The sequence below is a fragment of the Myotis lucifugus genome, unplaced genomic scaffold (genome assembly GCF_000147115.1).
Source record: "Myotis lucifugus unplaced genomic scaffold, Myoluc2.0 scaffold_10, whole genome shotgun sequence".
In the NCBI taxonomy this organism is placed as follows: domain Eukaryota; kingdom Metazoa; phylum Chordata; class Mammalia; order Chiroptera; family Vespertilionidae; genus Myotis; species Myotis lucifugus.
This window is the reverse complement of record NW_005871058.1, coordinates 8,514,525-8,533,328: the sequence shown is the minus strand read 5'-3', so window position 1 is coordinate 8,533,328 and position 18,804 is coordinate 8,514,525. Positions and strand designations below refer to the sequence as shown.

The 18,804-nt window shown below is 46.4% G+C and overlaps 1 protein-coding gene across 8 annotated transcripts; it reads right to left on the bottom strand.

Moving 5' to 3' along the window:
• Positions 1 to 83: 83 nt before the first annotated feature.
• On the bottom strand, positions 84 to 15,480 carry PEX5 (peroxisomal biogenesis factor 5). 8 transcript variants are annotated; one of them, XM_006084193.3, is made up of 16 exons: positions 15,421 to 15,473; positions 14,621 to 14,783; positions 13,910 to 13,945; positions 13,508 to 13,640; positions 13,096 to 13,227; positions 7,608 to 7,713; positions 7,043 to 7,133; positions 6,532 to 6,642; positions 6,177 to 6,269; positions 5,721 to 5,840; positions 3,629 to 3,772; positions 3,354 to 3,424; positions 2,728 to 2,940; positions 2,264 to 2,429; positions 1,765 to 1,922; positions 84 to 1,548 (listed from the first exon to the last, which is right to left on the bottom strand). In XM_006084193.3, exons 2-16 carry the CDS (start codon positions 14,765 to 14,767, stop codon positions 1,347 to 1,349), a joined length of 1,923 nt encoding a protein of 640 aa, XP_006084255.1. In that variant the 5' UTR covers positions 14,768 to 14,783; positions 15,421 to 15,473; the 3' UTR covers positions 84 to 1,346. The 8 variants fall into 8 exon arrangements, with proteins under 8 accessions (XP_006084255.1, XP_006084257.1, XP_023605773.1 ...); XM_006084195.3 differs by having other exon boundaries at positions 5,721 to 5,816; XM_023750005.1 differs by having other exon boundaries at positions 5,721 to 5,810.
• Positions 15,481 to 18,804: the final 3,324 nt, after the last annotated feature.

Sequence of the window (18,804 nt, the reverse complement as noted above, 5' to 3'; positions counted from 1 at the left end):
ATAAAGAGGAAAACTATTGAATCCCAATCCTCCAAACACCAACCCACCTTCCAACACCCCAACTTCATACTTGGCAATAGTACTCAGACCCATGTCAGTTCCATTTATTCTTCCTACAAATATTTTACAGTTTTATTTTAAAATCATTTACACATATTCATACAAAGAAAAATAAATCTCAGAATGGAACCTTGGGACCATGGTAGTTTAAAAAAAAATTCTGATCATTAGCTACTAATGACAAGGCAAGAGGCTCAGCAGTCATTTCTGGAGGTTAGTGTAGCTCCCCACGCAGGGCACAGGTGAGAAGAATCCAAGAGGCTCCCTCCTCTTCCCTCAATCTTCACCTTGCAGAGGTACTATAGGGGAAAGGGATATTTTACACTCTCCCCTAGAAACTCTTCAAGACGTGCAGCAAAGTGCTAAGGTAACACTGAACCATCTCTTTGCTAGGAATTTGGCAAGATGGCAATTTCTGAAGCAACTTTCTAGAAGAGCTACTAGTTCAATTCCTACTCACAGGTCTAAGACGAGGAGGGACTCCTGCACTCACATCCCACGTCCCGATGCCGTCCTTCCACCAAAGGGCACAGAGCACAGCCCTTGACCTGATCCCATCAGGTCCCTTCTAGGCTAGCTAATTCCACAAGTGAGCCTTCCTGCTACCCAACACCCAAACACTGTGTAGCAATTTACCCTGGCAGCTCTTGAGGACCCCCAGATAGTGAGGCCAGCATTCCTGTGTGCAGCATCATATCCAGGGAATCTGAGCAACAACCAGGAGAGGTCCAAGAATGACAGAACTATGAGCACCCCTACCAAAACTTGACTCTGCTGAGCCAAATCAACATTTAAGTCCAACAGGCCAACTCCTGCCATCCCGCCCTAGATATGGTCATCACAGAGGTGCATGGCAGAAGAATGGCCTACACATAACTGCCCAAGGAAGCTGTACTATTAGCAATTCCCAGTAAAAGGGGGAGGGGGGACAGACATTACAAATGTGGTAGACCCTATGAGAAATGGCAGCTGATGACAACAGTTACCCTATTATCTCTGGGTCCTACCCAAAAAGCAGCACCAAGAAAGGGCATGATATGCAGAGATCTGTAGCCGGGTGTGCACCCTTGAATTACCAAGGGACTCAAGAGATACAGCTCATTTTCCTACAATTATGTAGGAACTAGAACAAAGACTACCCACCCCTACATTGAGGCCACTCCTGAGAGGCCGTACCGCTTATGATCATCAGCCCACCCCCTTGGTAGGCCCATTTGGGGAGAGGGAGTCACATCCAGAGCGGGGACCCCTCCAGGCAGACACTCACAGGGCAGCCCATCCCACTGTCACTGGGGCAGGCCAAACATAGTTAAGAGGGCGGACAGATCCCGGGCATCAGCCGCCCCATAAGCATCGCTCTGGCCTAACATGGACAATGCCAAACGCAGGGTGCTCCAAATGTTCTCTGACATGGCGCCCCCTTCACCCCGAGGGCCCCGGCTTTTCCTCTGCATGTTCAAGGCCTCCAAAAAGTGTTCCACAGCCTCCCTGTAGGGAACAGAAATGAGAGCTGGTGAGCAAAACACCAAGGAAGGAGGTAGGTCAGCTGGTATGGGGAGAAAGAAAGCTAGGGATGGATAGTCAAATAACAGGAACAGAGAATGAGGAGCTAGGGACAAAGGCAGGGAGAAAAGGTTCATTCATTACTCAGTAGATACCCTCACCAAGAAGTTCATTCATTCATTACTCAATAGATACTCTCACCGATGAGCCCCAAGGTTGATGCAGCTGATGCCCAGGTTATAGCGGGACCGTATATAGCCTGGTTGTAGCTCGAGGGCCCGACGGTATGCAGCTACTGCTTCTTCACTCTGGTTTCCATTGGCTAGGGTGGCCCCTAGTTTATTCCACAGCAAATAGTCCTGGGATAGGGATGGAGAAGGGTTAGGAACATAAGCCAAGCTCAGATCAAATTCTGCCCATTCCTCCCCTGTTCACCAATCTGTTTAGCTAATGTATGTTACAACCCCATTCCTTTCCCCTCAACAGTTCATTGTGTAGCTCAATGTAACCACTCTCATCATACAGACTCCTGTAAATTCAGATGGCTCTGCACACCCACCCTTCTTTGCCCAATTCTCCCAAGGTAACCTGTACATGGAACACTGGAATGAACTATCCCATGACTCCAAAGGTCCCAACAAATGATTCTTCCATAAGGTACAGAGTGATGTCCTATTTCCATTCCTCCCCTGAGACTCACATTGGGACGAACGCTGAGGGCAGCTGTGAAACAGTCCACTGCCTTGTCATACTCCCCACTCAGGTTGAAAAGGACCCCTAACCCACACTGCACATCAGGGTCAATGTTTGTAGGGTCCAGGCGCACAGCTGCCAGAAAGAGCTCTTTCACTTCAAGAAACAGGGAGCTAGAAAAGAAGAGAAAAATGTGGATGGACATGTCTACATATTCCTACTCCTCCAAAATAATTCCTTAATTAGTCAATCAGATCCCAGAGATTATCAATCTATCAGCCATCCTTCCTACTCTACTCCCAAATTCTAATTTACAAACCTGTTTTTCTGTCTCCTCCCAGCATTACACTGTAAAATGCAGACCTCCTTCAAGTACTAGTAGATCCTTGAGTCTCACTCTATCCAAATATCGAAAATCAAGGTTCTCCTCCTAATGGGTTACCATTCTCACCCCAGGAACTCCTCACTCACTCAGACAACAGAGATCCCAGGATGCGCTTGCTTGGGCCCAGTCCTGCGCCACTGGCCCCTTCTTCCCCGGGCACCACCAGATGGGCATAGGCTGGTGTATAGCGCAGCCAGTCTCGCAGGGTTTCACAGGCCTGTCGCTGCAGGGACTCGTTGGTGAAGCTGACAGCCAGTGCCATCAATGCTGTCTGGTTATCTGGCTTTAGCTCCAGACACCTGTTTGAACAGAGATGGACAGAACTGGTATTGCAGTGACAATGGCACCCATCAGTACCCTGGGATCCAAGCCAAGCTTTGGAATGCAGTCATGATGGCCTCACCTGCCAACTCCCTCCGATTAAGATACAGAGGAATCCTCTACACATAGTTACTAATAAAATTATAGATCTGAGAAAGGGAACAGTTTAGCAGCCAAGGAACCAGCCAGGGTCTCACAAATAAAACTAAAAGCTATTGAAGGAATGGAACCAGTTATCGCCAACTCACTCCAAACCTTATAGTTTTAATCATGAAAAACACTCTAGTTAGTGGCCTGAAAGAAGACATGGATCTGGATCTGGGCTCTTATCATTCTAAAGGCGATTTGGAGAGCCCTGGACCCACCTCACCCCACCTCTCAGTGTACTCACTTCCGTAGTGCGCTGATGGCTAATAGTTCTTGTTCATTCTCTGCCTGTGTGGTACCCAGATACTGCCAAGCCTAGAGAGAAGTTGACAGATTCCATCACCCCTGTATTCACCTTTCCATCCTCCCCTCCTCTGGCTCCCCACCACTCACCATCTCACTCTCACCCCATCCCAGGCCAGCACACTGGCCCTAGTCCATCTGGACTACTCTTTGGGACCTCCCTCAAAACTAGAGAAAGCAGTCTCTAACGTGAAGTCAGAAGAACGAGTCACTCACTTCCATGTGCTTAGGATCCTGCTGCACAGCCGCCTCAAAAAGCAGCACAGCATTCGGCAGGTCCCCATCCTGAAGTCGCCGCAGCCCTTCCTCGAAAGGCTGGGGGTGGTCACGCAGGGGGTTCTCCTCCTCAAACTGGTACCCCTGGAAGGAAGAGAAGCCAAGTAAGAACCCATACGAGGAGGAGTCATCACAGAGCAGCAGGAATAGGAGATGACAACCAAGACAAAGGTGGAAAAGTTGAAGGTCTCCAGAAAGGTATCTGAACAAATGATGACAAAATTTCCATATTAATAAGGAAATCATGTATGACTACAGTGAAGTCATTCAGTTTTGTGCTCACACTTCTAGCTCCTGTTCACAATAACTGGAACGCTAGGCTGGCCTACAAACTCTGATCCATGCCGGGCATAAGCTTATTTTAGGAACCCTTTATAGACCTGAATTTCCAAATCCTTGACTTCTCACCAATGAACAGAATATATGTCTTGCCAGGATTTGCTTCCAGTAATAAGATAAGCTCTCCTTAGCTCTTCACAGGGCATTTCTAGTTATCCTGCAATATGTGACAATGTAAAGGATAACTACATTATAAGGCAATTTGGAATTAGAGACCCTGCCATTCAAATGCAAATCTTACCCAACTCATGGAGTCATTGTGGACAATAATAAGAGAGCATGTGTTGAAGCACTTAGAAATTTTTCATTTGTTCCCCAATTTCATTCTTAAAAGTTATTAATATTAATCTGTATCAGATGGTAAATGATAGCTAATCCCAAAATCCTGAGGGCAGAAATGTTTCAGAAATACACTGTCCCCGTCTAGCTGAGGAATTCTCATTTCAGGGAAGAGTTATGATGCTCTGTGCAAAGTTTTGTCTAGTGGCGTTTCATGTTAGGCAGAGAGTAATGAGGTAAAGTGGGAAATCAGACTGGGATAATAGGCAAAATCATATTTCTCTTAGTACTAAGTTTTTCATTGATTTTTTTAAAGTTATCTTCAACTTTATTCATCTCTATCTCTGCACAGCTCCCTTATGTCAAGATCTGCCTTCAGCATCCTGCCTTGTATCTCAATCCCTGGTTCTAGCCCCTGAATCCCTTCCCAAACAGATCTGAGCTGAGAAAAAGATATCCCTACTCACCTCCTCAGTTACTATTTTGTCTTTTACAAAACCAAGCAATTCTCTCCCTTCCCTATCATGCTTCAACTCAGCAGCTTAATTATTAACCACATCCCCAAATGCCCTACAACCCACAGGTAGTATTTTTTCATAGTGATAACCCTGAAATAACATACACTTCTAAGTCAATAGTATATGCTATATGCAAAATTTGATCATTTTTCACCACTGACTGCTGGCAAATTTTCCTAACATTTATTTAATATAATTCTTTGAAAACACCCTAAATTGGGTGATCTGTAGGAAGAGATCAGAATTTAAAGTAAACTTGTGAGTTAAAAAAATACATAGGTATTAAGGTGTGGAGGCACAGAGAGTCTACCAACTACCACTCCACACCAAAGGAGTTATCTATCTTCTCAAAATGTTCTCAACCTCCCAAGCTCTTGCTGCATCATGTGCAAACTTCTACCATAAGTATAATGTCATCGCACCATTGTTATTTGACAAGGGTGGTCTATTATTAACCTTTATAGCCTAAGAATAAAGCATACTCTCAATTACTAGAGGACAGCAGGGGCAAGGGAATGTTCCTTTCAGAAAAAAGGGGCTTAAGAAAATAATTACATAAAAGTGAGTACCCAGCCCTGGCCTGTTAGGCTCAGTGGATAGAGCATCAGCCTGCAAACTGAAGGATCCCAGGTTCGGTTCCAGTCAAGGGCACACACTTCAGTTGCAAGCTCAATCCCCAGCCCTGGTAGGGGTACGGGCAGGAGGCAACCAATCGATGTGTCTCTCTCACAGCAATGACTCTCTCTGTGTGTCTCTCCCCCTCCCTTCCACTCTGTCTAAAAATCAATGGAAAAATATTGCTGGGTGAGGATTAAAAAAGATGAATATCCAAATTCAGGATTAAAGGAGAGACAACAAAACAAGGAAATCCTGCGATCTGAAAATCTAGTTCTCACCTTATCATAGGAAGCAGTCGTGATGTCATCATAGTCAGAAAGCCAGGGGTGAACCTCAGCATCCCGTTTCGCCATCTCCTCCAACTCTGCCTGCAACTTGTCCCAGAAATCGACATCAGACTGTAAGGAAGGGAAGGAAGCTAGAAAAAGGGGATACATCATGACCACCCCACCCCACCTCAGCTCCACTAGAACGGTTCCCTAAGCACTAAACTTCAATGTGTTCAGAATATATGAAGAGCTTTTTCTAAATGCAGATTCCTAGATCCTACTCCCAGATTCTGATTCAGTCATCTGAGGTGATGCAGGAATTAGCATTTTTGAGAGGCACCAACCCCAAACAATTCTGACAGATGATCCAGGAACACTATGCTCATCATCTTTGGTGTTAACACCCACTTGCTCCCATGGAGTCTTTTCTTGTGCAGTGTGTGCTCCTGCACTATCTGCTCTCACCTCTATAGCTGATTTGGCTCGTTCAAACTCCATATCAAGGGCAGATGTGTTCCCTGGTCTTGTGAACTCGTCAACCCAGGCATCTGATGTACCCTGTGACAAAGAAGGATGGTCATACCACCAACACCAACTTTCTACCCACTAAACACTGACTAAATACCCACTGAACACCACCAACCTGGACACTTCTGAGAAGAACATTCTCAGAATCTCTTTCCCACCCACTCGGACCTGAACGCTACCAAGACAAGCTGACAATAAAATCCCTTCCCCATCTGGGACCACTGAACACTGAACCCAAGGCCTAGGACACCAGCTGGCTCTGAAGTGGAACTGGGAGGTGACAATGTCCTACCTGCTGCTGTACAAACTCTGCTGCCCACTGTTCTGCCTGAGCTCGGCCCGACCCTGCACCGGACTCCAGGGACACCTGCCCCTCGCCAATCTGCCGCACGAATTTCAGGAACTGGGGCACAGAGACACACATAGGCCACTCGGGAAAGAACTTCCAAGTGTGCACTCTCAACCATGCCCAGAGACCCTGCACTTAGCCCTCCCCCTGACTTCTCGGGCTGTTGGAGAGCAATGCACAGGGCCTTAAACAAGGTAGAGAAGAAAAAGAAAGTCTTTCTGGCTCAAAAGCTTTAAGAAGGCAGGGCGGGGGGGGGGGGGGGGGGTTAGCAAGCAAGGAAATGAGGAAAGAATGTTGGAAGAAGAGGCAGATCCAAAGTCTCCATTCTCAATTAGAAGGAACAGACCAAGGATCTCATCTCCTTCTCTTTAAACTGAACTGGGGTAAGAGAAGCAAGACCCTTGACTTCCAAGACCAGCTCTGCTGGGCAAAGCAGCAGTGGGGTGTGGCTCACCTCAGAGTTAGCCAATTTGGGGTCATCCACTTTGGCCACAAAGTCACTGGCAGTATGCTGTAGATCATCCTCAGGATGATAATCATTATACCTGGAACAGGTAGGAACAAACTGATTTTACACATTAGTTAGCCATTACCTTCCCCATGCTATTCCCCACTCCCAGCCCATGGCAATCACACTTCCTATGGGGGAAGAGAGTGACCTTACTCTACTCTCTTGTTGAGGATCTACAATTTACATTAAAGAAGGACATCTGGGCAGGAGTGTAAAGCAATAGCTATATCCTTTTAACTCTCCCTTCCCCAAACATATCTTTGCAGAGAGAAAGAATAGACAGGCTCCAACTTAAAAAGGAAACAGGGCGCAGAAGGTAAAGTTACAAACTTTTGGTTAGGACAGTTAGGATTCTTAGGGATCATAATACAGGTGGGACCTTAATCTACAAAATGAAGGTTTTGCAAGATGGTTTGGGAATATAGATGGAGGAGGCTGGAGGAGGCTGGGAAAACTGTCCAATCCTCCTTCCACAGGGATCCATCCAGGAAGAAATGGCTGCACTCACCAGCGATCACTGGCATTCGTTCCCTCGGGCTCTCCCAGCCACAACTTCTCCTCTGATTGTTCCAGATATTCCTCAGCCCAGCGGGCAGGAGACACAGACAAAGGGTCTGCAAGGAGCAGAGAGTTGAAAAAATCACACAGGATTCAGTGAAGGGGCTGAGAAAAAGAGTACTACCTTGACCAAGCCAAAGCAGACAAAATCCTATTTAATCCCTCAGAGACCCCTGGTCAAAATATATATATATATTACTAAATTTTCAGTATCCAACCTACTCCCCCAAGGGCCTGGCATGGAAATTTACTGAACCGGGAACAGGAGACCAAATAAAAAGAATAAGGACCAAAGCCTTTTGCTTAAAGTGTCAGAAACCTCAATAAGAAAAAGCAGGTACTAGGACCTTCACTTTCCTCAAAGGTACTATTGGAAAGCAGCAAGGAACTAAGGGAGAACAGAAGAACTCTAGTTCCTTAACCAAATCTCTGGTCTGTTCTCCATTTACAGAGTTCACACCCTCCTAACGAAAGGAGCATCATATTTCATCTTACTATACCTACCAAGAGAATCTGAGAACCAGAACACTGAGCTAGAATTAAAGATACAAGGGTCCATTCTTCCTACTGGATGTTTTTTTTATTTTTTTAACTGAGATTTAAAATACAAACATGAAAGTTCATAAAGTATACCAAACTAAATAGACTGCTTCATTAGTTTCTACATATGAATATAACTCAAATCACCATCACCCAAATCAAGATACAGAATATTTATGGTTCCCTCATACCTCCACCCCCCAGAGATAAACATTATTCTGACTTCAGTCACTTTTGATTAATTTTGAGGGCTATGTTTTTAAGTCTAATTCTAGAAATTGTCTTAGCTCTAGTGACAAAGGGCACAGCTGCAACATCTGAATAAACATATCAAGGCAACAGGTCGAATGAGGGTGCTAAACTGTTTGTTTCTCAACCTCCAGGACTTTGCCCTTTACTATTCTGGAGTCAGGGGGGAAAAGGCAAAAAAAAATTATTCTAAGGGGCCCTAAAGAATGTGTAAACATAGAGAAAGCATAAGCCTGCAGTGTTCATTCCTTTTGCTCTGCATCCACATCTTTACAAACCAGATACTAAGATGGACTTCCTGTCTTTGTCCCCAGTTTGAAGAACTGTCATTGCTTTTAATGCTGAGGAGATTTATCCCCTCAGTATTAATGTTTAGCAGAACTCTATATTATATTCCATTTAACTGAGATTTAGCCTGAATAAATTCAACAAAGTAATCTCAACATCTGAGAAAGCAATGTCAAAATCTGAGAATATAAAGAATCAAGACTCTCAGAATATACCTAATTATAAATAATACTAGAGGCCCAGCACATGAAATCAAGTGAGATCCAGACCTGCCGCGCCACCAGGACCCCAGTCCTGCCGTGCACGAGTAGCTCACTGCCACGAGCCACGAGCAGCTCACGGGCCAGTGTGGGGGGCGGGGGGGCGGGGGGGGGACCTAGAGGTGCTCCATGCACCTTTTGGTGACCGGTTGTTTGGTCGTTACAGCATTACAGCCACAGGCTTCTTATATATGTAGATATTACCAATATAATAAAATATATCGTTGACAATATTTTTGATCATGCACTCTGTCTCTTAATGTCACAGATTCCCAACATTTATATCCATATATCCTTCACTAGCTCTTATAGGCAACATTTATTTTTCCTTTGCCCCAACTAGACTGTTGGCTCAAGAGTAAAGACCTAATAATGAGATGCTTAACACTTAGACTTTATAATACCGCCTAGTTCCTTTGTCCATTCTGTTGAAGAATAACCAGTTCCTCCTCCTGACTCTCAATTAGAGTGTTTTACAAAAGCATACTCAGGCCACAAGTGCTCCTTACAGAGAACACCATTTCTGTGAAACGCTCCTCTCAAAGATAAGAAGCAACTGAAAAAAAAATACAAAGTGCCTGGACTATAAAACAGACATGAGAAAAATTAAAAGAAAATCCCAAAGGTGAGAAAAAGACTTCTTCAAATACCTGTAATTTAATATTTGGCCATATTAGCCAAAAGACTCAGAATTTTTTGGCATTTGGGAACCTGCTCCAACAAAGGAGTCAAAATAAAATTACCAAGAGAGTACCACTTGGCCTTCACAATATTTTTTGAGAAATTCTTGCAGAAAATCAGATTCATTTGGATACCTCTGAGATTGAAGCATCTAAAGCCTACAGATGGAAAAGGACTGTCCTAGGACACACTGATTAGTAGAGTTCAAACTAACAACCCAGGTACCAATTATCCAATTCAGAATGTTCACCTCTTACAGTTTCATTGTGTGTTCATTCCACCTAGGCACATCCAACTCAAACTCAGAACTTCCTACCCCTATCCATCAGTTTTCTGCATTTGCTAAATAGCACAGTAATAAAAATGTAGATTCTATAGTCAGCCTACCTGCACTCAAATCCCTACTCCCACAACTTATTCACCATGCATTTTCAGACAAATTACTCAACCTGCCAAGTTTCCATTTCCTTATCTATAAAATAGAAATAATAATAGCTACCTCAGAGAGAGGTCATAAAGACCAAATGAGATAATGGATACATAAAACACAAAGTAACAAGTATTTACGATTCTATCATAGCTGGCCACTCGTGGCAAACTTACACCAAAAATAGAAAACATCACAATGAGATTGTTATTCCTTTTATTCCACAGCCTCTTCCTCTGCCGTCCAGGGGAGATCTATGGCACTCACCTTCTGCTTCTACTGCCCACTGTTTTTCCTATGAAAGTACAAGATTCATTATCATTGAACCTCACACACCACGTTAGCTGAGGCCTTCTAAATTCAAAACTCCTTAAGGATGTGTTTCATTCCTAGAGCTAAGCAATCATGAAGTGGAGAATTATTTGGCCCAGAAAATTAGGGTTGGAGGGCATATTCTATCAACAAATCTGGCAGACTGAAAAGTAACTTTATACATACAGAAGGCCGAAAGACATATGAAAACATGCTCAAAGTGACTAATTATACGAGAGATGCAAATCAAAACAACAATGCGGTATCATCTCACACCTGTCAGAATGGCTATCATCAACAAATCAACAAACAACAAGTGCTGGAGAGGATGTGGAGAAAAAGGAACCCTTCTGCACTGCTGGTGGGAATGCAGACTGGTGCAGCCACTGTGGAGAACAGTATGGAGTTTCCTCAAAAAACTAAAAATAGAACTCCCATTTGACCCAGTGATCCCACTTCTAGGAATATATCCCAAGAAGCCAGAAACACCAATCAGAAAGGATATATGCACCCCTATGTTCATAGCAGCACAATTCACCATAGCTAAGATTTGGAAACAGCCTAAGTGCCCATCAGCAGATGAGTGGATTAAAAAACTGTGGTACATGTACACAATGGAATACTACGCTGCAGTAAAAAAGAAGGAATGCTTGCCTTTTGCAACAGCATGGATGGAACTGGAGAGCATTATGCTAAGTGAAATAAGCCAGTCAATGAAGGAAACTACATGATCTCACTCATTCATGGATAATAAAGACCATTATAAACTTTTGAACAATAATAGATACAGAGGCAGAGCTGCCTCAAACTGACTGTCAAACTGCAGTGGGAAGGCCAGAGAGGGTTGGGGGGCAGAAGGGAGGGGAGTAAGAGATCAACCGAAGGACTTGTATGCATGCATATAAGCATAACTAATGGACATAAGACACTGGGGGGTAAGGGAGGGCAGGGGATTGTCAAGGGCGGGGGATGGGGGAAGGACACATATGTAATACCCTTTGTAATACTTATTATAATATTTTTTTAAAAAGAATTTTTAAAAAAATAAAATTAAATTAAAAATTAAAAAAAAAAAAAAAAAGAATATAACATATATAGCCCAGCTGGTGTTGCTCAGTGAAATTAGCAACCTATGAACCAGGAGATCATGGTTCGATTCCAGTCAGGGCCCACGCCTGGGTCGCAGGCTTGATCCCAAGTGGGGGGACGTGCAGGAGGCAGCCAATCAAAGAATCTCTCTCATCATTCATGTTTTTTGCCTCAAATCCCAACTCCACAACTTATTTACCATGCATCAATCTCAAAGGATGCAGTGAGCATGGATGCCCTCAAAGAGGGAAAATTTGGCTGAGACCCTGAAGAGCAAAAGCTGTAGGCCTAGCAGTACTACATAATGGTTAAACCCACAGGGTCTGGAATCATTCAAACCCAGAGTCAAATCCCAACTCCACTACTCACAAATTTGTGTCAAAGTTCTTATCTATAAAACTAGGAATAAAAACAGGAACTATCTCCTGGCTCTCATGATTAAATAGATAATGCATTTAAAGCACTAAACACAAAGCCTTTAAACATGGTAAATAAACATTAGCTATTATCATTAATTTGTATTATTATCATCAGGTATATGTCTTTGACCTCCAAGATCTTATACTTCAGGCCCTTGAACTCAGCAATTTCACTCTCCAAGGCCCAATTCTGTTCAAGATAACTTAATGCCAAAATCCCATAGGGTGTGTTAAATAATTCTCCCTCCCTGAGCCACACTGCAATCCATCCAATTTCTCCACCAAACTACAATAATAAAGTTTCAGGTAACAAAGAAGTAAACATAATTCCTCACCCCCTCCCCCGCCCCCTTTTTCTCTCTCTCTCACAAACACAAACAGTCCTCTGTTTAATATAAGTTTTAATTCCCTATTATTATTATCACCTAAGGGAAATCAGATTCAGTGGCCCATAGAAATGAGTCAAGAATTCAGAAAAGTCATAAGCAGCTGAATCACTCTACATATACCCTTAGATGAATTAGGGTAACAGTGCAGAATACTGATTGACCCATGGGAACCTGCCGGAAGCCGGTCCATCCTTGCTGCTTGACACAGTTGCTGCAGGGAAGAAACATATGCACAGCATATGTTTCAAGGGACCTGGGGTATACGGCATACTGTTCTTAATATGTTTGCTCCCCTTCTTAGGGCTATGTGTTTTAACCAAGGTCACCTCTCCGAGAAAGGTTGTTTCCCCAGGTAGGGATTTTTCCCTGGAGTTAGGGAGGGAATAAAACCCCCTAACTAAGTGCCAGGCGGGTAATTAATCACTTTAACTACAATCATGCTTAAGCTACATAATCTTTACTTAAGATAATCTCCCTCAGTTACTTCCTTGTAGCTTCATTGAACAATAGAGTAACCTTGGAATGGAGATAAGAAATGTCCTAACCTTTGGAATAGAATGGATACAATTAAAATCAACTGATATAAATACAGATGTAACAGAATAAAGATAGAACTTGGCTGGAGATCCTGGCTAGAAAACCTGGCTAGGCTGCTGATCAACTGAATGCTATCTCCATGTCATTCCTTCTTCGCCGACTCCGTCCACACCTTTGGGAATCCCTGGACCTGCTGGGGTTGGACCCCAATAGGAACCACTTCAGATTTTCCCCTGAGGAGCCTCACCTGTAACTTCAGAGATGAATTCTTGGGACCAGTCCGTCTCATTATAATCCTGCGTTACATCCACAGCATCTCCAGCTGCAAGAAACTCCTGGGCCCAGTTCTCAGACAAGGCCAAGTCTGCCACCCCAGGGGCTGGAGATAGAGAAGGAGAGAACTGAGAAACAAAAGAAATGCATATCATTCTCTCATGCCTAAAGATCCCTGAGTGTCCATGAAAACACTGTTCCTTTTGTCTCCTTCTGCATCTCAAGTTTCCCAGTCCCAGCAGCATCCAAATATGGAACCCCCTTGTTGTCTCCTTCTGCATCTCAAGTTTCCCAGTCCCAGCAGCATCCAAATATGGGACCCCCTTGGCTCTATCTGCACACACAAAAAAATGGTGATCTCCCCTCCCATCAGACTCTGGACCCACCTCTCTGGGGTGCCTGGCGGAAACTTGACTGTTCAATCTCCTGCATCTCTGCCAGGAGGTCATCCATCTTGAAGGTCTGAGGGGCACGCGATATAAGTGGTTCATTCTGGTCCTGGAGGAATTCGGCCACCAACTGTCAGAAGAGAGATGGTGAGATGAACCCAGCAAGAGGCAGGGCCATGGGATGGGGGTTACTAATGTCAAACAGAAGGAAAAGAAAACACAGAAACTACAGATTTGGGAATATGCCAAGAAATACATTTTTTTTAAAATAAGCAAGAGGGCTAAAGCACATTTCATTTGGTCAGGAAAGTCCAAAGAATGAAATGTGGGTGAACCAACTTTAGAGTAAAAACACAATGGGCAACAGGAAAATTAAACAGAAGAGACTAGAATATTTACCTCATCTTCAGAGGCTACCCCCAAAGGCTTAGGGACCTAGACAGAAGGGAGACAACAAAACCTCTGAGCCTCGTTTCTTCACCTATAAAACAGTTGCCTCCATCAGTGTAAAGATGTACAGTGCTTAGCATGTTGCTTAGTAAACACTCATTGAGTGGTAACTATTCTTTGCAACACGATGAGCAGTGATTTTCAACCTTTTTTCATCTCATGGCACACACAAACTAATTCCTAAAATTCTGCAGCACACCAAAAAATAAATTTTCTGCTGATCCGACCAAAAAAAAAAATAGGTATAACTTTGTTTTTTGTTAAATGTATCTTTTTATTGATTTCAGAGAAGGAAGAGAGCGATAGAAACATCAATGATGAGAGAGAATCACTGATCGACTGCCTCCTGCACACCCCGCTCTGGGGATCAAGCCCCAACCCTGGCATGTGCCCTGACCCGGCATCCAACTGTGACCACAACCCGCTGGGCTAGGTCTCATTTCCATTCATTCACAGCGGACGGCTATTGTGTGGGCTCTTGTCATTTTTTTATTTGACAATCTAAAGAGAAAGAGGTCAGTGCCCCTGACCGCACAGTCGGGTATTGCGTGTCTTACAAAGTCCGGCCGCGCACAGAGAAAGCCGTTCGGTGTACGTACTTCCTAACAGGCACCCTCTACCCCACGCCACTCCTGGGCCCTCCGACCCAAGAACACTCACCGCCTCGGAGGCTGGGGTCCCCGGTGGCCAGGGACCGGGCCTCAGCCCCTCCTGCCGAAGGGCCTTGTCCTGGGTGAAGTGCCCGGCCAGCTTCATGAGCGGGTTGGCACCCCCGCATTCGGCCTCCACCAGCTCCCGCATCGCCATGGCGACCGCCAGCTCTCTGATGGGCAGAGAAGGTGAGGAACTCAGGTCCCGCAGTCACACCCAACCACCACCCAGCCAGAATCTGGAGGAGGCGGACCGACGCCCGGCCTTTCCCCACCTGTGCCTTCTGCTGCGGCCTCACCTCGGTCAGAAGTCCGAGAGGGGACCGCTGCTCTCCTGCCGCCCACCCACCCCCCACCCCCAGTCCCAGGCCGCCGCTTTCAGCCTGGGCCTCCCCAGCGGCCTCCACGACTGCAGACTCAGGCGGCGGGACTGACCGGCCGGCAACCCTCAGAGGGGCCTGGACCCCGGGAGACGACGGGGGGGACAGTTCCGCAACCGGGCTGTACCGGGGTATCGGCGGGACAGGGCAGGGCAGGAAGAGTGGGGACGCCGCCAGACCGCAACGCCAGGCCCCCCCACTCCCCACGGCCCCACAGCATCGAGGAGGGACATCCCCTCCCCGGAGTCACCTGAGCCCCTCCTCCAGCCCCGCCGAGCCAGGCCCACCCCTCCCGCGCTCCGGACCACCCCGTCTCCCCCGCCCAAGCCCCAGCCCCAGCCCCAGCCCCGTCCCGGGACCCGTGAGGACACGGCAAGGACGCGGAACGCTCGGTGAACGTGTCCTCAGGTCCCCCAGGCCCTGCGCTCACCGTCGCGCGCCGCGCCGCCCGACCCGCCGGGGCACCTGGTGCCGGGCCGAGTGGGAGAGGAAAAGATGGGGCGGGGCGCCAGGGGCGGGGCTCAGGCTTAAAGGGGCCGTGACCGCCGGGCTGCGGCCGCGGCCTCGCGGAAGTCGTTGAAGGGGCGGGGCCTTAAGGTCGAGAGGCGGCACGACGGGAGCCACCGAGAGTCTTAAAGGGGAAGAGCGCCTTAAAGGGGAAGTCTGGAACCGCTCTGGGAGCTCTTACCAGGATCACGGACTCCAGGACTTATTTGAAGGGAACCTCGAAGAAGAATGGAGCTAGGAGGGGCTTCCTCCGCTTCGGTGAAAGCCGAGGGCGCTGGATTCTAGGCTCAGTTCATTCCGGCTCTTCCCTGGAGGCGCACCGTATAACGCGGGATTTGCGAGGTTCAAATCGGGGGCCCTCCCAGCCTTCTAGGCCTGTCCCCTTCTAAATCGCCCCTGGCTGGCCGTGTACAGTCTCCATGGAGACAGAAGCTTGCCCTCAAGCCCTCTGCCACCTCTGGCTAGTGGGGGAATAGCACTAGATGATGAAAATAGGGTCCAAGCATCCTGAGACCTCAAGCTGGTAACCTACGGGGAAGGAGCCCAGTGAGTCATTCATTCCTCTTCCTTCCTCCCTCCCTCGCCACTGGTCAAGGTCACCATGGTGACCTTACTCCCACTGCTCCAAACTAGGAAAGCACAGACAAGATGCAAGAAATGATTTTTAACCACGGATTAAGCCTCATACCCCACCATATGCCACAGTAGTGGCTCTGGTGTCAAACTTCAAGGTCACTGAGAAACCCTGAAATCTCACCTGGCTCCAAGGCCAGGGGAATCCTGGTGTCATGCAAAAGGGCACGAGGTGCTCAGGGCTGCTGGTAGATGGGCCGTAATGGGTTAGTGCAAAGAGAACAAAAGTCCCGAGTCCAGCCCAGGGTGCGGAGGGGGGGGGGGGGGGGGGGGGTGCGGGGAGCGGGGGATAGGTAGACAGCAGGTGGCACCCTGGGCCAGGCTGTCCTGCAAATTTCAAAGGTGGAGGCTCCAGGGGACTTTATTTCGGGGAAAGTAGAGAAGCTGCTCCAATACATCAGGGAAACAGAATGGCAGGGCAGGCCTGAAGATTATGCAAAAATTCTCCTTTCAGAGGCCCTAACCCAATACCCTTTTCCCCTGGTACGCAATGACATTAGTAGAAGGAAGGCATTTCTGTTGGTGCAGATAAGCTTACATCATGACATTAATTCCAGACATGTTTTTCATTTTCAGTCCAGCTTTCTTATTATCTTTACAAACAGTTATTTGGGACACGGTGTTGGTTTAGCCCCAATCCAAAGGTTATTTTGCCCCATCTTAACATCCCAAAGGTTTGAGGAATAAGACAGTTCATGTGGGATGGCAGCACCAACTCCATTTTACAGTGGCTTTATATTATTTTTCTACCTACCGATGCCTTACTTAAAAAGCTCTCATAGTCAAGATTCTGCCCATTTTGAGGTGTGACCAAAAGACCACCTGTTTGTTGAACTAATCTCTGTTTTGTATTAACTGTAGTACCAGGTCAGCTTTGCCCATCCAAATCAAGGTCACCCACAGAAGTTGGCACCCAACAGCCTGTGAGCTCTTGTTTGTTAAGAACCTAGGGACTCCCGTTGCTAAAGCCCCTATCTATTAAAAAAAATAATCTCGTGCCCTCACCGGTTTGGCTCAGTGGATAGAAGGGTCTGCGGACTGAAAGGTCCCAGGTTCGATTCTGGTCAAGGGCATGTACCTTGGTTGCAGGCAGATCCCCAGTAGGGGGTGTGCAGGAGGCAGCTGATCGATGTTTCTCTCTCATCGATGTTTCTAACTCTCTATCCCTCTCCCTTCCTCTCTGTAAAAAAAAATCAATAAAATATATTTTTTAAAAAATAACCTCATATCTGTTTAAAACACACTGGAAACTATAAAAATAGTCGTTCTCCTACGGGCATTAGCCACAATACGCTCCTGTAAACTGTCAAGGAGAAGAAAAAAATCCAGGTGTCTCTGACTCCAAAGCATGTGTTCAAAACCACAACCCTATGCTGCCTGGACTTTGAATGAAAGGAACTTCAGGGATCTCTAGAACTTCATGGTTTAAAAGACCCCATTTACTGTGGCTAGGGATAGTTTTGTGCATCTCCCAATAATTAATGATAATAACAGCTGACATGGAATATGCTGATTCTGAGTTATTTCAGAAAAAGTTCTTACTTAAGCCTCACTCAACCCTTTGAGGAAGTAATTCCCCTTTTAGGTGATGAACCAACGCTTAGAGAAAAAGACAAAGAACAAACACTAAGTTGCTGGGATTTGAACAGAGGCAGAGCTGATAGCAAAGTCCTCATCAGCCTTGCTCCCCATGACCTCACCTGGCAAGGGGGCCCTCTGTGCTGTAGGATTTTCTCAAAGCAACAAGATGGCTCGTCAAGCATAGGGCCCTGAGGGCCTGGCCAGTGTGGCCCAGTGGTTGAGTGTTGACCGACAAACCAAGAATTCACCTGTTCGATGCCTGGTCAGGGCACATGACTGGGTTGTGGGCTTGATCCCCAGTAGGGGGCATGGAGGAGGCAGCTGATCAATGTCGCTCTCTCTCTCATTGATGTTTCTATCTCTCTATCCCTCTCCCTTCCTCTCTCTCAAAAAAGAAAAAAGAGTAGGGGCTAAGGGAGAGGACTGGCCCTGGCCCTGGGCTCTGTGAGGGGACTGCTAAACTATCAGGAGACTAGGTAGCATGAGCAGCCTAAGTCCACCTGGTACCCTGGGGCTTTGACCAGTTGTCATCTGGAAAATGTATTACCCTCTCTTCACTGCTTCATGCCTTTCGGACTTTGCCCTCCCTGTAGCACCATGGAATGAAGGAAGGCTGCTCTTCCTTCAGAGGCCTAATTAAAAGTAGAGGTCTTCTCAAATGTTGCTTTTGCCGCAGCCCATGGGGAGACCACAGTATAATCCTAACTGCACGTGTTTAAGGGGGAAAGACCACACCTGATGAGGAGACAGGAGAGGGCTGCAGACCTGAGGTGAGAACTTGGGAAAAGCGGGCAGCTCTTTGAGATTGGATATTTGGGGCCGACACTCCCTTATCCTTGTATATTGGGATTCTCACCCAGGCATCGTGGGATTTTTACTCCTGTTTTCTCAAAGTCAGCTCCACCACATCCCAGAGTCTCCATCACCCCCTTCCCCCTACCCACTGTTGCTAAATTTAAATCCTCATCTGTCCTTTTCCTGGAGGACGTGGGTATTTTAAGGGAGCGACAGCGTGGTGCCGCAGGAGATGCAATGACACCAGTGCTGTGAAAATAATCCTGCTAGCTCCTCCTCTCTGTCTGTCAGATGCCTC